The 17,989-nt window shown below is 44.2% G+C and overlaps 1 protein-coding gene across 6 annotated transcripts in view; it reads left to right on the forward strand.

Annotated features, from left to right (window-relative positions):
• Positions 1–17,989, forward strand: part of mast4 (microtubule associated serine/threonine kinase family member 4) — a 144,611-nt gene that overhangs the window by 113,074 nt on the left and 13,548 nt on the right. For all 6 annotated transcript variants that reach the window (XM_061261933.1, XM_061261935.1, XM_061261934.1 and 3 more), the window contains 14 exons: positions 1,481–1,635; positions 2,808–2,883; positions 3,516–3,725; positions 5,826–5,927; positions 6,219–6,351; positions 8,228–8,289; positions 9,251–9,342; positions 9,857–10,065; positions 10,612–10,750; positions 11,350–11,482; positions 12,786–12,951; positions 15,305–15,406; positions 16,855–16,977; positions 17,641–17,750. In XM_061261933.1, coding sequence (XP_061117917.1) covers positions 1,481–1,635; positions 2,808–2,883; positions 3,516–3,725; positions 5,826–5,927; positions 6,219–6,351; positions 8,228–8,289; positions 9,251–9,342; positions 9,857–10,065; positions 10,612–10,750; positions 11,350–11,482; positions 12,786–12,951; positions 15,305–15,406; positions 16,855–16,977; positions 17,641–17,750 — 1,812 coding nt within the window. The remainder of the gene's footprint in view (positions 1–1,480; positions 1,636–2,807; positions 2,884–3,515; positions 3,726–5,825; positions 5,928–6,218; positions 6,352–8,227; positions 8,290–9,250; positions 9,343–9,856; positions 10,066–10,611; positions 10,751–11,349; positions 11,483–12,785; positions 12,952–15,304; positions 15,407–16,854; positions 16,978–17,640; positions 17,751–17,989) is intronic.

Below are 17,989 nucleotides of genomic sequence, written 5' to 3' on the forward strand. Positions count from 1 at the left end.
TATGAAGTGGTATTGCAGGAATTTGTTCCAGATGAGTCAGTGTTCATCATCTGAATCTGAATGTCAGTTAGGATTTTGATGACAGAAGCTGGAATCACACACCGATCGCAAATGACAGCTGCCCCCCCCCCACACCATAATCCTTTGGAGTTGTCATCTGAAGTGAAACATTTGACAGGGAATCTCAGCCGTACTGCTCTTGCCACGGTGCTGTCAGTCACATCAAGTAACACCAAATTAAACATTTATCAGAAAATGTATTTTGGGGCGGAGAGCGGATTCGGTCGGTCGTATCTGCGGACTGCGTGGCGATGATCACCTTCGTCTTCACGAACAGACACTCGTATGAACATCTACAAATCTCACGCCGCCAGCCGAGCGGTGGGATGACAGATTTGTTTTTTTTGGAGCCGGGCGGCCGATTCGCAGCCAGCCAGCCCACTCGCCCCCGTCCCTGCTGATCTGTTTACTGTCGGAGCGAATCTCACGCAGAGGAAACCACCAACAATCTGACACGAGGCGCAGGCAAATCAGAGCACGTCCCTCGCCAGGATGCCGGAAAACAAATATGTTACCGCCAGCCGTGTGTGTGCTGGCACTTCTGATCACGAGAGACTGTTCCCGGCACTGGCAAAACTGTCATAGCCCCCCACCCCCAATTTTATTTGCACAAGAACTGAATTTTAACGATGCAATAATTCAAAAAGCCATTTTAAACCGTTTAATCTAAAAGTAACCCCTCTCACCGTTGAATGAATATTTGTCTTTGGGCGCTATTGTTGTTTTTATATTGACTCACTAGGGCCTTGTGCCCCCTAACTGAATCACATTTTATGGAAGAGGTTTTATTAGGGATGCGGCACATGTAAATGATCATTCTTCTCTGTTCAGAGTGCTTCTGTGATAGCCTCATGGAAAACAGCAGTGTTATTAATGCCACTCCCAGTGACAGCAATGGGGTGCATGTTGACTGCGCTTGCACACAACTCCTCCCCTTGTACTACAGCAGAGCTAAATTTGATTCAGAAAGCCAGGTACTGTGAGTAATGGAGAGAAAGAAGAGGAGAACATGTGATGAGTGTCAGTGGTTCATGTAATGGTTCACACCACTAAAACACTAACACTGACAGTATGTTGGAAAACCATTAGCACTCTGACTCATAAAGAGAATCATTTCATATTATTTCAGTATGTAATGGTTATGGGTAGAATGTGTAAAAAAGAATCAAGCAAAATGGCCCCATCCTTGTGAACCTTATGATTTTTTACTTTCCTAGCTACTAAATGGAGTGCAGTCAGTTAGAAGTTTATGACACATTACAGATTGTAAAGCGCACTTCACCAGTGAAAATCCACTCAGGTTGGTTACACATTGACTCATTTGCATGGGTTTTCCATGGTATTGGAAAAGCGATATAATCGTCAGTTTCTTTCTCTTTTTTTTCTTTTCTCGTTCAATGTATTTTCATTTCATTTCCAGTCGTCCTGTTCATCACAGGAGAAGCTGCACCAGCTGCCGTTCCAACCCACCCCTGACGAGCTGCACTTCCTGTCCAAGCACTTCTGCACTGAGAGCATCGCCGGGGACGACGGGAGAAGGGCCACGCCCATGCGCCCGCGCTCACGCAGTCTCAGGTACGACCACAATAATAAATCATTATTCCATTGTTAGATTTGTGCACTCCTGCGCAAAATCACACTAGATGGGTGAAGCATAAAGAGGATTTGAAGTGGCCAAATATGGCTGAAATCTCAACCAAAAATATTTTCCATTTACAGTACATGCCAGTGGTTTGTTTTCTCGGTTTCTTTGGGGTCAATATTTGTTTAATACCACGGGTTAAAATAACCAAAAGATCGCCACTTCAACTAAGTTTACACTAGTTCAGATATGCACTTGATAAGATTAATGTACTCTCACTAGAGGAACAACTCAGTGCAGCCAACCAGTCCCTGCTGTCTCATGCATTTTTTGCATGTATTTATACATCGCTTTTGTGCTTTTGCAATTTTTTTTGTACATCTGTTTATTCAAGTAGCTTACATTGATTAACTCGATACAGGTGCAATGCCTAAATAGCAGACAGTACGTAACTGGACACAGTTTACATACAGTATCAAATTAAATTAAAATTAAAATTAAAATAATATAATTGAAATGAACAGATATTTCTGCCATCTATGGCATGTGACATTTTGCATTCATACAGTATGTGTTCCGGCTTCAAATGACACAATGCAACAGCGTGTGACTTTAAACCTGTCCTGGTCTGGTTTAAAAAGCATTACTGCACACCAAACTTACACTGTGCTGAATTGACTATTGCGGCACATCCAACCCATGTTGAGGCAAACAAGTGTACTACAATCCACAAAATGACAAAACTTGGTGCAGGCATGAAATACAACAGAAATGGAGTCCTATACGCCTTAAAACGGGCACTATGCAATAACCTGAAAAATTGGCAAGGTCAGACAGACTGTTTTGCCAGGATCTCACTGTACCATAGCACAACACCAATATTAATAAATTAACTGACAACTGCTATCAGTATTTTTATGCCATTGTGAAAGAATTGTCATGTTTTTTTACTGTTTATATGCAAATTGCTTGGCAGCAGCCTGCAGTAGACAGTTACTGCATAGCTGAAAATATCTTAATTATGTGAAATCCATGCTGTGTTCAGATCAGAGTGCTGATGGTAGCAAATAACCAACATATAAGTTATTACAGCTATTTCACTTGAATACTGCTTCCTGCTGGGTTAGTAACACCTCTGTCTCAATTTCCTTCTGTGCTTTCCCAGTCCTGGAAGGTCTCCGTCCTGCTGCGATCATGAGATTATTATGATGAATCATGTCTACAAAGAGAGATTTCCTAAGGTGAGTAACTTCAGTCTTCAGACTTTGCTTCCTGCCATACTTATCTTTAGTTGGAATGGCAGACACAGTACAGTATGAAACAACGAGTGGGAATCCAAGTAAACAAACAGTATGCCGTCCAGCATTTCTTTGGTTGGTTGGTTGAACGCCATGCCTCTACAGGATGTTTAATATTAAATGGCTATACGTGGCTATATGTACACTCCCTGATCACTTTATTAGGTAGACCTGTACACCAGCTTGTTAATGCAAATATTTCCTCAGCCAATCATGTGGCAGCAACTAAATGCATAAAAGCCTGCTGATGTGGTCAAGAGGTTCAGCTGTTTTTCTGACCAATTGTCAGAATGGGGAAGAAATGTGATCCAAGTGACCATGGAATGATTGTTGGTGCCAGACAGGGTAGTTTGAGTATCTCAGAAACTGCTGATCGCCTCGTGTTTTCACACCCAACAGTCTCTAGAGTTTGCAGAGAATGGTGCGAAAAACTAAAAAACATCCAGAGAGCAGCAGTTCAGTCTGTCAGTCACTCTGGATGAGAGCATCTGTTAACGCCTAAAATGTAAAACTTACCTTTCTGAACTATGGCCTCCTGTATGTCTGAGTAATAATTATGTCATCTCTCTGTCCAGGCGACGGCTCAGATGGAGGAAAGGATCCAGGAGATCATCCGGACACACGCCCCAGACAGTGTCCTCCCTCTGGCCGACGGGGTGCTCAGCTTTGCACATCACCAGATCATCGAGCTGGCCCGGGACTGCCTGGAGAAATCCCGCCATGGCCTCATCACCTCCCGCTACTTCTGCGAGCTCACCGATAAGCTGGAGCGGCTCTACCAGGAGGTACTGTCCTTCTGCCTCCGGCTGGCTGCTCCAGTCTTAAACAAATACACCACTGCCAAATCATAAACTCACCCTGGGACATGCCAAACATGGCCTGTTTCCATCCCAAAGCAGCCCATTTTTTTAGAGCCCATGTGTGTCATCCATGGGGCTAACAAAACTGAGTTTATCATTGTGGTGAAGACCGCAAGGCATGCCAGAACATTGCAAAGCTGGGGTTCATGTAGGCAAGAGGATATAGTGGATTGGATTTAAAAATATATATATTTTTAAGCCCAGACGGAGGACTCATTGTGGAAGGCATTCAAGTCAGGTTGGGCAGGGGGCCTTTTGTAAGGTTGGGTTGGGGATATGGGTTGGGGGAAGGGTATCAGCGCTCCCAAGTTTCATGTGTTGCGGCAATTTCTCTTTACTCCATCTCGCTATCAGTAGGAGACAAGGATTATAAAAGTCATTAAAAGACTGAAGGTCATTCCAAGATGGCAGACTGTCTGAATGACATCAGCCAGATCGACTGAAGATGTCTGAGTTTAGCTCACTGACTGGGCCTGAAAGCTGTATTGTTGAGCATCATAAAAGGATCAGTTTTGCCTAAGCTGACAAACATCTTCAGGAGTGTTTGTAATACTCTTTGGATACGGTACATATGTGCAGTTCTGAGCATCCTCATTTCCCTGCTCGCAAAAGCCCATTCTAAAGCTTTTTCAGATTTGCATATTGTCATGAAGGAATGTTTTGCAAGCTGGGGTTTACAGTGAGTGAAACGGAAGGTTTTAATGTTTTGAGAGTGCAGAGAATGTTTATGTGAACGAATGGGTTAAAATATTTACTGGTTAATATTTATGGATTAATATGCGGCAAGGCCGTTGACTATCATGGCTTCTCATTTATATCCCAAAGCTGATGGAACAAGATAAGTTACTATTTATTTTTATCTGTCTTCCGGCATGCATGAAATGACTTGCAATTGGATTTCTAAAATCATATTAGGTGTATAATTGTTAATCAGAATTTAACAATTCCATGAGATTGGAATGGTTGCAGCACACAGGGAAAGATGGACATGTGCACGCATACACACACACACACACACACACGCACGCACACAGATGCGCATACATGCATGCACACGCATGCATGTGCACAAACTCCCTCCCACTCGGGTACACGGAACACAGGTCGAAAGTCACAACTGTGCTCTTCCCATATTTCATCTTCTTCTATTGTCTTCTATTGAACCTGTGAGCATTGACTGAGCTCCATGATAAATCATTAAAGCACACAATGTTCAGGATGTGTTACAGGGAGGGAGCCATGCTATTTTTTGCACATATCTGTGATCTTAATATACTTTCTGACCTCAGAACGTCAGTGCAGAACCATTCAAAGCTAGCCAGCCCTCGCAACCGCTAAAAACGACCCAGGAACAACAAAGGAATGTGGAAAGCCCCCCATATGGGGTGACTGACTACTTGAGACCGCAGTTTGTATTTCATATAAGAGGGCGACGTGCAGTGGGTGCTTATCTTGGATCGATGTTAGGCCATCAGAATCCCCTAACACCCCGCCGCCTGCGTCAGGCGCTGACAAGCTGTGACTTTTGTTGTTGCATCACAATCTCGTGGTGGGCTCCCTGTCACTGTCCATCTGGCTGCTGTAACCGGACCCCCCATCAGACTGACACCCTGGAGGAACTGGGTGACATCACAGCGGGTCATGTTGACTTCTTACTTCGAGGTGCGTGCTGGCACGTTGGCACCTGAAACGGGCAGAGCAGCTGGCAGGGAGCATATTTTCAGCAGCATCAAGGTTGAAGCTTTCATTTCAACCCCCCCCCCCCCCCGAAATGGGAAGAGTGTCCAGAGTCTTTACTGTCTAAATCCAGTGTTTTCTTTGGTGTTCAGTCCACTCTGTAAGGGTTCAGTGTCCTTTCCCTCAAAAACAAGATAAGAGAGGTATCGTTCCTCATGGGGGCTGTACTTGTGAAAAGCAGCTCATTCTGTGTTTTTAAGACCCTGATGTGTTCTCCTGTGGACTTGTGAGAGCATGGCTCCAAATGAAATGTGAAGTTTTCAGGGCGGCTCTTTCCTTTCTCTGTAGTCCACTGAGCGGTCCGAGAGCGCCGAGGTGACCTTCATCAAGGAGCTGGTGAAGAAGATCCTCATCGTCATCGCCAGGCCAGCACGGCTCCTCGAATGCCTGGTGAGTCGCCCCTTCCCTCTCTGTGTTTGATTAAATATGTAAAGCACATCACTACAGTTTAGGGGACTCCTTGGCTTTTGTCGGCATGTCTTCCTGACAGCACCTAACGAAAACAGACATCTGCCTGCTCTGACCATGACACACTGATCTTTTAGGATCAGTGGTGTGAAAATTCTCGGCCTTCCACATTGGGGTGGTTGAAACTGCTACAGGAACATGAGATGAGCAAAGTGCAAGGCTTTAGTAGTCCATGAGTGTGTTGTAAAGGTGAGGCCTTCTCCAACCCCACAGGAGTTTGATCCTGAGGAGTTCTACCACCTCCTTGAGGCAGCAGAGGGTCACGCTAAGGAGGGGCAGGGCATCAAGACGGACATCCCACGCTACATCATCAGTCAGCTGGGACTCACTAGAGACCCCCTAGAAGGTACTATTTTCATGTGCCTTATCGTAGAAATGCACCCCAAAACACTTTCTCTCACAATGAAGACAAAGAGAAAGCTTCAGACATGATATGTGTGCATGGCAATTTGCATCCTTTATGGTATCATCTGGGCTGCTGAACCCTGTTTCTGGAGATCTATTGTCCTGTAGGTTTTCATTGCAGTTGTAATTTGACATACCTGAATCTACCAATTAGATCTACAGCTGTTGAGTGATGTGTGCTTTGTTAGGGTGAGAGTGAACCTACAGGATGCTGGATCTCAGGAACTGGAACAGTGTTGGGCAGCGCTGGTATCATCCTGTTTGCTTATGTTACACTTTGTCGGTCAAAATAAACACTTCACTATATGACATTATTTTCTTTGTCTTTTTCTTGTATGTGCTACCTTTTTTACGGTGGTCTACCTATAAACCCTTCCAGGTTTTTTTCCAACAAAGTGTGAATGTAAATTTCTTATTTGTTGGTCTTGGAGTTTTCTAAACATATGATTGGACAAAAAAAAACTTAAAGTAAACTTAACAGGTAATAATGCAGAGAAGATAACATGTACAATCACACGATTATATAATTGTACTGCCTTGCCTATGGGCTATTCAAGTCCTGAATAAAGTCTGAATGTCATGACATTGTCTTGCCAGGTCAGCCTGTTATTAAACCTAGTTAAAATAATGGATTGATGTGGAGTTGATTAAGATAAAATGGTTGCTGAAGAAACTTATTTTGAATGTTTAATTTGACCTCTTGTTTCTAAATCAGTTCCTGGATCCTGACTCGGGGGCAGGAGAATAGCACCAGCAATCATTTATCACATTTTAATTAACTTCTGACACTTTTGTCTGTCTGTAAAACACCCATTGCAATAACCTCCAAAACCTGTCAAAACTGACTCAAGCCTGCTAATTAAAAAAGGCTAATTATACAGTCCTGGAATTGTCCCCTTTACTATCTTGAAATTCACTTAATAAATGCCATTATCACTTCTCAGAAGCTGTCTCTTCGTAACACAGTGTATTTCTTTGGGGCTAACATTGGGTGTACTCTTAAAACGGGATGTTGGAGTCTACTGCTGGTGAGAGGGATTGCAATTTCTTCCTTGATGGGGAAAACCAATGTTCATTCCGGCTAATTTGAAATGATTCCGGTTCTCTTAACCCCTCCCCGCCCCCCTATCAAAATTACATTTGGTTAGCCCATTTGCCCTTATAATGTTTGCGTCCCAGTAGGGCCGTTTCCCTGTGTTATCCCCACGAGTGTGTCCTATGTGTCCCTCGCCCAGCTCCTGGAATGGTTTCAAATGTGTGGAATTAAAAAGGGGGCAGCTGTTAAGCGGTGTTAATGCGTCAGAAAGCCTCCTTAGGCATGGCGTGATGGCCTCTTTACGGCCCCCCTGCTCAGCCGGCTCCTGCTGCTCATCTGTCGCTAATGTGGATGCTCGCGTCAGGGGCTTTGGGCTCGGCCACAATGCCCGTTCGTTCTGTGATTTCACTTTCCTGAGGAATGTCTGACATGTGTCTCCATTTCCACCCCATTTCTCCCGTTTTCTCGGATAATACGGCGTCAGCTGCTTCTCTCTTATGAGATGGATAAAAGGAACCGCAGCTCTTTTTCTCTAATGGCCAAGTCATGCACCACCAGTGCAAGAATGCATGACGCCAGGCTTTCTGAAGGTCGATTTGTACAAGACTGCATGCCAACATTTAGGTCCGCCTTTGCCCCATGGTGTGACCAGTACTTGACAGTTGTGACACGGGTGACAGTTTCTCTGAAACCATTCCAGTGGTGTGAAGTGAGTGTTTCAGTGTGCTGTAACAGTTTGTTCTCACATCCTACACTAATAACGTGTGTGTCTCTCTTGTAGAAATTGCACAGCTGGCCAGCTATGACAGTGGGATTGCTGAAACTCCTGAGACAGACGACTCTGTGAGTACAAATGCTATGTCCTGCACTCAGTATCAGAAGTGTGGAAAAATCACTGCAATAGTGAGGGCCTCGGATGTCTATAAGTGTGCTGCAGTTGCACACTGAGGACCGGGGTTGGATACCCGGTCCTGCCAAAAGCCAAGATTGGCCGGCTCACATGGAGCAGCATAATTGGCTCGCTGCTCCAGAGGGAGGGACTTGGCAGGGTTAGTAGATCGCCGCACAATAAAGCACCTCAAGCGCATTGGAATCACGGTCACGAGCATGAGACGAGACGGCTTGAAGAAGGCCACTGAGGGACGGGGTGTGGGCGGTTTATCTAATACTAGCTCTAATTGAATCAGATTGGCTACCAAATTGGGAGAAAAAGGGAAAAATACTAATAAAAATAAAATAAAAAAAGTATGTCTGGGTGCAGGTTACAAACAATTTTCAGTAGTTTTCAGGCTGTAGCTGTAAGGGACAGCATGGTTCAGGTGCATTGTAGATTTTGATTACAAGGAAAGTGTTTTCAATGAGAGGCTCAAAAGATAACTGTCAAACCAAACGCCAATGATTCTGTCACAGGCCACTTCTGCCTCTCTTTCTTCCCTGTGTGCAATGCTGGCTGTGATGGAAAATCAGAGCTCAGTGACATCTCTGTGTTGGCAGCAGTGCTGAAGAGATTTATTAGTTATTACTGTATAAGAATGTATGTTAGAGTAGTCTAGATGTAATGTGGCCTGTTGGTGGCATACTCTGTCAATCATTACAAAATATAACAGAATTAAAATCATCTAGTTTATGTCCATGGAAGCCATTTGCATTTCACTGCTTGTGTAGCAATAAAATACGAATGGCTTCCAGGAACTATTCCAGAACTGAGATGTGCCATAATGGATCATTTTAAATGTAGGCAGACGGGTCATAGTGAAGACCAGAGGAAGTGTGTGAACACTGGTCTCTATGTGTGTCTCTGTAGTCTCAGAGTCTCAGCGCTGCCCTGAGATCTCGACGCAAGCCCTGCGAAACAGACTTCGAGTTGATGAAATTGATCAGCAATGGCGCTTATGGGTAAGGAGGCTATTGCTATCTGTTTTTGGAAGACAAATGTTTGAATGTTGATTATGCTGGCCTTTCCCAAAGCTGCTACATCTAATTTGCGCTTGCAATAAGCCCGTCCACCCATCCAGTTTACATTCACTCAGTTCCTTGGACACACACACGCACACGTACCCATAATGTACTTCCTTGGCCTGAAAGCATGGTGAGGATGCTGCCCCCTGCTAATACAAGCTGTAAATGAAAATGTCCCTGTTTAATGACTTGGTTGAAAGACCAAATGCCCTCTGAATTTATTTCTTGGTTTGACTGGCTTCTTTTCTTTGCCTCTCAAATCCGGTTTGTGCCTAACGTACATGTTCATGTTCCCCCACTACAAAAAAAGAACAGTGGCAGTTTCCACTCCTCTTGTAGAAATGAATGCCATCACCATTGCGTACCATGCATATCACCGTTGTGTCCCTGAGTGTACTCTGCAGGTAGGGGTCACAGTGGATAACGGGTGGCATGGTCTCCTCTCCCTCAGAGCTGTCTACCTGGTGCGGCACAAGGAGACCAAGCAACGCTTCGCCATGAAGAAGATCAACAAGCAGAACCTGATCCTGAGGAACCAGATCCAGCAGGCCTTCGTGGAGCGAGACATCCTCACCTTCGCCGAGAACCCCTTCGTGGTCAGCATGTACTGCTCCTTCGAGACCCGCCGCCACCTCTGCATGGTGATGGAGTATGTGGAAGGTTTGTCGGCTTTTCCCAGTAACGTCCTGTGGCTCAGCCACGACGCCTTACTGTACGTTCTGTGTTATGTCCGCTGCTTGTCTTGGCACTGTTAGTGACTGCTTTGGCTCGCGTGGTTAAGTGAGCCGTGCCGTGCAGCTCCAGTGTAGTGATTTGGAAGTGAATGAAATGTGTCGTTGCTGGATTGTTTTATTTTTTTAAAGATCCATTGTTTGCTCCAGCACAGGTGGCAGTGTTTCAGTTTAGCCTTCTTTCTTTCTTTCTTTCTTTCTTTCTTTTCAGTGTTGTGTGTCCCAGGGACTTACATTTAAATTTAAAGTGCCTTGCCAACTTCACAGAGTAGCTGCAGTGTGTCAGATCAGATTTCTGTCTTTGGGAGTGTCCCGTGCTAGCCTCCATGCTAATCTTCTCTCTCTGTCTCTGTTTCTTTCTCTTCCCCTCTCTCCCAATCCATCTCTGTCCCTCACTTTCCCTTTCTCTTCCCATCACTGTCCTGCTCTTTCTGCCTTTTCTCTTTCTCTCTCTGTGTCTCTCTGTTTATCGCAGGTGGGGACTGTGCCACCCTGCTGAAGAACATGGGGCCTCTGCCGGTGGACATGGCCAGGATGTATTTTGCGGAGACAGTCTTGGCCCTGGAATACCTCCACAATTACGGGATTGTCCACCGGGACCTGAAACCAGACAAGTAAGTAAGCGCTCCATCCATTCACATTACTGACAGGAGGGAAGCTCCAACTGCAGCATCACAGGAGAAAGAGGAGAAACTGGGTCTACCCCAAAACCCCATCTATCATCTTTTTCCTGACAAGGGTATCTTAGGCCAGCCTAGTGTTTACCTCTGGAACAGCACCGGGCTTTATTATATATGCTATTACATTACAAATGCTGCTGTGTGATTGTCTCATGGAATATGGTTTACAAATGCAAATGTTTTCATGCTGAATTGACTTCTGGCCCTTTCTTGAAATGTTGATTTCCCAGAATGTATTTTTTTGATTGCATTATTATTGCCATCGTTACAATTTCTGGCTAAATTGCGATAAACAAGTCAACAATAAGCCAGCATTACCCTTATTAGGGTAACAAAACAGTCATTAAACCAGTATTACCCTCACTGCAATAACAGAATAGTTGATACACCTGCATTACCCAGGCTAGAGTAAAAGAACATTCAGTAAACCAATATTACTATGGCAAGGGTAACAGAACTTTGGTTAATATCGGTTTCATCTTACTCTCCCTCATGGAGACTGACGTTTGTTGGTGCACTCTTCTCCTTTTCAGTTTGCTGGTCACCTCAATGGGGCACATCAAGCTGACAGATTTTGGTCTGTCCAAAGTGGGCCTGATGAACATGACCACTAACCTTTATGAGGGGCACATTGAGAAAGATGCCAGGGAGTTTTTAGACAAGCAGGTATGTCCCCCTTTCTCTCTCTCTCTCACTCCCCTTCTCAGAAATAGCCCTAACACTAACACTGACACTAGCCCTAGCACTACCATGCTAAATTCACTTTTTTGTAAGCTTTGTAAGCATCTGCGGAGTGATTAAATTAACATTGTACTTTTAATTTAATCACTGCTCTATACGGGCCTTGCTCAAGGGCCCAACAGCTGTGCAGATCTTATTGTAGCTACACTGTGGTTTGAACTACCAACCTTTCGGTTCCCTGTCGTTTACCTTAACCACTACGCTACAGGCTGCTCCGACTGTTGTGACATTGTAGAACGGAACACATTTCACGGCGACTGTGAGATTTCCTATACACACTTTTGAATCTTGGTTTTGAGGATTGACCGTTTGGGTTCTGAATGGAAAATAGCTCCGTTGTAGTCATGTACAGTAAAGTTATGTTGAAAACCCACTTCCTAAGGTCCCTCTATTATGGAGAAATGAATGACATGGAGGTACTATGTCTGGCCACAACAGAATTTTTGTTCATTTACATAAAAAAAAAAAAAAAGAAAAGGCAACCCTCACCAAAGATATTAAGTTAGCGACTTTTACACTAAGTAATTATTCATGGGGTTCCTGCTAAAGCAACATTTATCGATGGTTACTCCATTATACACATTAAAACCCTGCTGGACTGCTACAGTATATGAACAAAAGGCTGTTTCAGCTTTACAACGTGGGCATCCCCATTTTAGTTTTTTACTGACTTTAATAATGGATGAGACTGTTTAAATCTCAGCAGTGAATCTTCAGACATCACTGTTTACAAGGAATGTAAAGGAGGGCGATGGTTTACAGTCTCTTAGCCACTGAGTGCAGGCCTTTTGTGGAGGAGGCCATTGGCGTTATTGACCGAGTAAATGTCTGGGGGAAAGTGTCCAATAAACTTGCTGTATTTTGTAACCTTATAAATAATGGGGTAATGGTGTGGCTCTGCTCACCAGTGTCTCACAGCTGCACCATCTGCCTGTTGACTTTGTGTCTCCCTTTACCGCATTAGTTTTCCCAATGATATTGAATCAAGTTGGTTTGTCTGCTGAAAGATATTATGGACACACCTGAGCTACTTCACTTTTGGCCACAGCTGACTTGTCCTCACGTTATTTTTGCTGAAGTCTCAATTTTTATTTGATAATTGTTTAAAATTGTATTTATTTCTTCTTTTAAATCTCAAAGTTTTTTAGGAGATTTTTTGTTATCTCACAGTGTACTGTAGCACAATGCAAATGTTATGGCCTGACAAGGGCTCTCCCCTGCACTCTAGGTGTGTGGGACCCCTGAATACATTGCCCCTGAGGTGATCTTGCGGCAGGGCTATGGCAAGCCGGTGGACTGGTGGGCCATGGGCATCATTCTGTACGAGTTTCTGGTGGGCTGCGTGCCTTTCTTTGGAGACACGCCGGAGGAGCTGTTCGGACAGGTCATCAGTGGTGAGTTCCCTTTCTTTGTAATTCAGGGTTTTATCCGGAGAACATACTGTTCTTTAAGTTAATGCAGCGCATTGAATTTTGACTGGCAAACATTTGAGGGTTGTTTCATCATAGTTATAATATTTTTACCACTTGTTCAGTAGATGGAACTGGGGCAAGAGGATTCACCACTGCACTGTTCCATTTCAGTACAGTCAGTTCAGGAATTGATTTGAAAGTAAATTTTCAGCAATTGAAAAATGGCTTTCATTTATGTAAAGATATTTATGACATTTTATTTCCTGAATTGACTGAATTGAAAGTTGACTTAAACTGTTTTTCAGTGTTAGCTTTGTACCCTTGTCTGAACGCTTTGCATGTGAAGAAGGGGCAGCTGCTCTCTGCTCGTGTAAAATGTAGAGAGAGCCTTTAGTGCTGGTGTGTAAGGCAGCCTGAATTATTTCCAAGTGTTTTTTGGGAGACAGAGCCGGAGGTGATCTCACCATTCCCCTTACCTGCTGTTACTCAGAGCCCCCACACAGATTCTGAAACCTCCTGCGTCTCACCGCAGGGATCTCCGAACTTCTATGTGTCACGTGAAAATTCCCAGTTATCTTCCTGATAATGATATATATTGCGCCTGTGGTCGACTTCCAATGGTCGTAGTGTTGTGTGAAGTGAGCCTCCCTCCCCAGTAGAGGCTTGGCTAGTCTCATCAATCTCCCAAGTGACACAAACACAACTCATTAGGAAGAGAACTCCACACCAACTAAGGCCGGGGGGCTTGGCCCTGTCATTATTCCTAACTATGGAAATTAATGGAGGGATATTACATTTTTGTTTGCGCTTCCATTTTAACGAGCTTGGGAGTTGAGTGTTAATTAAAGGGATGTGAAAGCGGTGGGAGAGGCCGCCACAGCCTCGGGGTTTAAATGCATATTCATGTTTCACGTGCAAGTCTGATTAAATCGCACGGCACGCAGTCATGGAAATGACTCCATTTTCTAAGTGGTTTGCCTCCGCTCATCCTCTGGCCTTTTATATTAATGTCGGGATGTAAATAATCCCCCCCTTCTCCTTTTTATCCCAGGGAAACTGTCACACTGACGAGTCCCCCCTCCCTCGTCTGTAGACTGCATATTTTGTTTGTGTGGTTGTTGTTGTTGTTGTGTTTGAGGTTTTGGCAGACCTGATTGATGACAGAATAAATATTCAGCAGCCATGGCCATAACATGCACTGGCTCTTCTCGTGGTGACCTTTGTCACAAAGCAGAGAGTGACCCGTGTAGCCCCTTCTATTGTATGGAAATTAAAAATTAATTGGCAATGCGCCTTCTGTTTTTGAAGCAAAAAATGATGGACGTCTCCAGAATTATAATCGGTTGCATTTTGACCTTTTTAAACCTCTGTGTCTCCTACATTTATATTTCTTTCATGTACCCACTCTGAAGCCCACCCTGTCCTGCTCACCCTCTGATGGGAAATCCAACCTGAAATATTAACCTGCTTATTGAAGGCACCAACTCTAATAAATAAATAAACAAATAAATAAATAAATAAAACTTTTGATCGTTTTTGTGTGTGCAGCTGTTTACAATTTTGCCAGAAGAGATTTACATGTGCTCCCCGCTCAAAAGTTTTACATTACCTTGCCTTTTTCTGCTTTAATATTTTATTTTCTCTGTTCACAAAGAATAAAAACATGGTCAAAGCACAGACTATTGAAGGGTATTTCTATGCATTGTGCATGCATTATCACCATGTTGTAATTACAGCAGTTTTTATATGTAGTCCCTGATTTCAATGTTTTGTTGTTGGTTGCATATCCTTTGCATGCTGTGACTTTCTGATGTCTGTGACCTAACAACATCATCCAGAGTCTGGATATCTTAATGTCAGGTTGTCCTACAAACTATTTGCATTTGAATGGATCTCTGAGAATTGAGGGGTGGGACTATATTCAGCTGTAAATTATGCTGATACAGTTTGGAACACTATGTTGGCTAAATGACTAAGTCATAAAAAGTCTCAGGTATCAAATGAGCCTCAAACCACTGAGCTGCTGCCAGATATGCAGTAGGTGCTACAATAATAGTTTCTCCTGAATATTCTTTCCATTGAGTTAAACAGGAAAATTGGTCAGAGGAAACGATTATTGTAAAGCTCTGAGTCTCTGAGTCTGCGCTTTGACCATGTGTGAATTGTGAAACATACATAATGTGCAGCACATGCATTAATTTAAAAATATTATTCCTTTCAATTTTAAAGTTGCGCATTTCAGTTCACTAGTGGTGAAGCTAGAGCTGACCTGGTCTGGCCTGAACATTGGCGTCCTATAAGGGCTGACACCCTACTCTCTGTTGTCATCTGCCAGATGAGATCAATTGGCCAGAGGGAGATGACGCCCCGCCCCCTGACTCCCAGGACCTCATTACCCTGCTGCTGAGACAGAACCCGCTGGAGAGAATGGGCACAGGTGAGCCACGCCCCTTTTCTGCACTCACCTGCTCTGGTACAGCTCCATGTGGGGCGCTCCATGGCGGGGCAGCATGGCTCAGGCAGTAAGAGCAGTCGTCTGGCAGTCGGAGGGTTGCCGGTTCGATCCCCCGCCCGAGCTATGTCGAAGTGTCCCTGAGCAAGACACCTAACCCCCAAATGCTCCTGACGAGCTGGTCGGCGCCTTGCATGGCAGCCAATCGCCGTCGGTGTGCGAGTGTGTGTATGAATGGGTGAATGAGAAGCATCAATTGTACAGCGCTTTGGATAAAGGCACTATATAAATGCCAACCATTTACCATTTACCATGTGAACCAAAAAGTAGGAAGCACAAATGACACATTCTGTGTGGCACTCCACAGTGTCAAACGCTGGGATGGAATTGGATTTGAGTTAGTGCGATTTATTTCCCATACACCTGTGCACTCTGTTCAGTCTGTAAACTTTTCTGAAAGGACCTCTCATTTGGATGCACATGTCGCTGCAGAGCAATTTGTCCCCTTTGAGTTGGCGTTGCAGTTTCAGATAAAGCGACACGCACACACCAATCAGGCAGTTACGCTGCCGCTTGCTTCAACTACCTAGGATTTATGAGAATAATTACGCAGTCTGATGTATATTTTAATCTCACTGCATGTTAATCTCACACTGAGATCTGAATGCAGCACGCTCCAGTTGAGAGATGCAACCACTTAGGAAATAAAGAGCCGAATTACCATAAAGGATGGCTGGTTGTACGAAGGCCTGAGAAAGCAAAAGGCTGTTCAATTAAAAATCACTGCTGCGCATAGGCCTTGAGTGGAGGTTGACAGGAAGGCTCTGCTGTTAGCACACGAGGATGGATGTGTTGTGAGAATCTCAAACAGGGGAGAGATCTCCATTCTGAGAGCCAGCTACACTGCTGTGAATCTGTAAATAACCGTTTGTGCCTCCTCAGCCAAACCTATGATTAAAGGGCTGAGATCTGGCCCGGGGCATGGGATCTTGCCAAATGACCATAGCGTTTATGGACTCTTCGTCAGTTGTAGTCGTTTGCTACAGGGGTTGCGTTGAAATCACACACCGCTATTTTGTGTGCTAGGCACTGCATGCTTTAAAAGCTGAATTGCAGCCCACAAAATAAGAAACAATCAAGAATGCTGCTAGTTTGCTTTAGAGCAGATTAAAGTTTAAAAAAGGGTGACTGGAATTGCCCTTTGAATATAGATCCAGTTGGGAGTAATTTCAAAGGAAACTCCTTTCTTCCTGAAAGGTCACTCACAGGAAATTGGTGTGCATAATTTATGGCGGTGATATCACTGTTGGGTGCAGGCCAGCAGGATACGGGGTGAAGCACAGAGTCGGCACTTAGCCCAGCACTGTTCGATCTTGACCTCACCAGTCAAGGTAATGGCCATGTTTTTTTTTTTGTTTTTTTTTTGTCTGCAGGTGGAGCCTACGAAGTGAAGCATCACCAGTTCTTCTACAACCTGGACTGGAACAGCTTGCTCAGGCAGAAGGCTGAGTTCATCCCCCAGCTGGAGTCAGAGGACGACACTAGCTACTTCGACAGTGAGTCTCGCGCGTGCTCATTAAACATCCAGACTTAATGTTAAAACATCTGTGTTCATCAGGGGCCAGAGGAAGAAAGTGGCCCCTGCCATCTACCGGACCAGGGTCAAATCATTTAGAAAATGTTTTAGCCTTTATACCAGTAAAATTCCTGTAGATTACTGATGTTGAGAAACATCATTCCTCTTGGTTACATTTCGGTTAGTAACACATTTTGTTGAAAGTTCTCTGTGGCCCACAAGGTTTTTTGTTTTTTTCTGAAGCATGTTTCAAATATATAGTATGGTCTACAGCAGGCGTATCTACAGCAGGGAATCTACTTATATAGGTCTTGATTGAAGACCATGATTAGTTCATTAGTTGAACCAGGTGTTGTAGGGCTCTGCTAAAACAGCAACCTGCACCCACACCAGCCCTTTTTGGATGACATTGGACACCCCTGATCTGCAGCATTTAACCCAGCCCCAGCCTCAGTACTGCAGATATTGAAAAACCCAACTCACAAGTGCAGTGTGGTTTGGGCCATTCCAAGTCTTACCATAAGCTGGTTAGGACACCCATCATAACATTACTATAGGTATAACCACCATTTGCAGGCCATAGTGACCTGCGGACAGCAGAGTAGAGTGAGCTGTAATGAGTGATGTAATCCTCCCCTCGTAGCTCGATCTGAGCGGTATCACCATCTGGAGACGGAGGAGGAGGACACCAACGACGAAGACTTCAACGCTGAGCTGAGGCAGTTCTCTTCCTGCTCTCACAGGTTCTCCAAAGTGAGTCTTTGTTCAGCTGTGAATACATTTACTGCAGCTCTGTCACCTCCTGCATGCTAGTTTATGTATTTATGTAGAGTGTGTCATATGTATGTATTTATGTATGGTATATTTATGTGTTTATGTATGAAGTTAGACTTGTATGTATGTATGAGTATGCAATTTTGGTCGGCATTGTGGACCCATACAGTGAAACCTATTAAACTGGATGCAGTTTACATTATAGTTGCACATATTAC

The sequence above is a fragment of the Conger conger genome, chromosome 12 (assembly GCF_963514075.1).
Source record: "Conger conger chromosome 12, fConCon1.1, whole genome shotgun sequence".
NCBI lineage: Eukaryota > Metazoa > Chordata > Actinopteri > Anguilliformes > Congridae > Conger > Conger conger.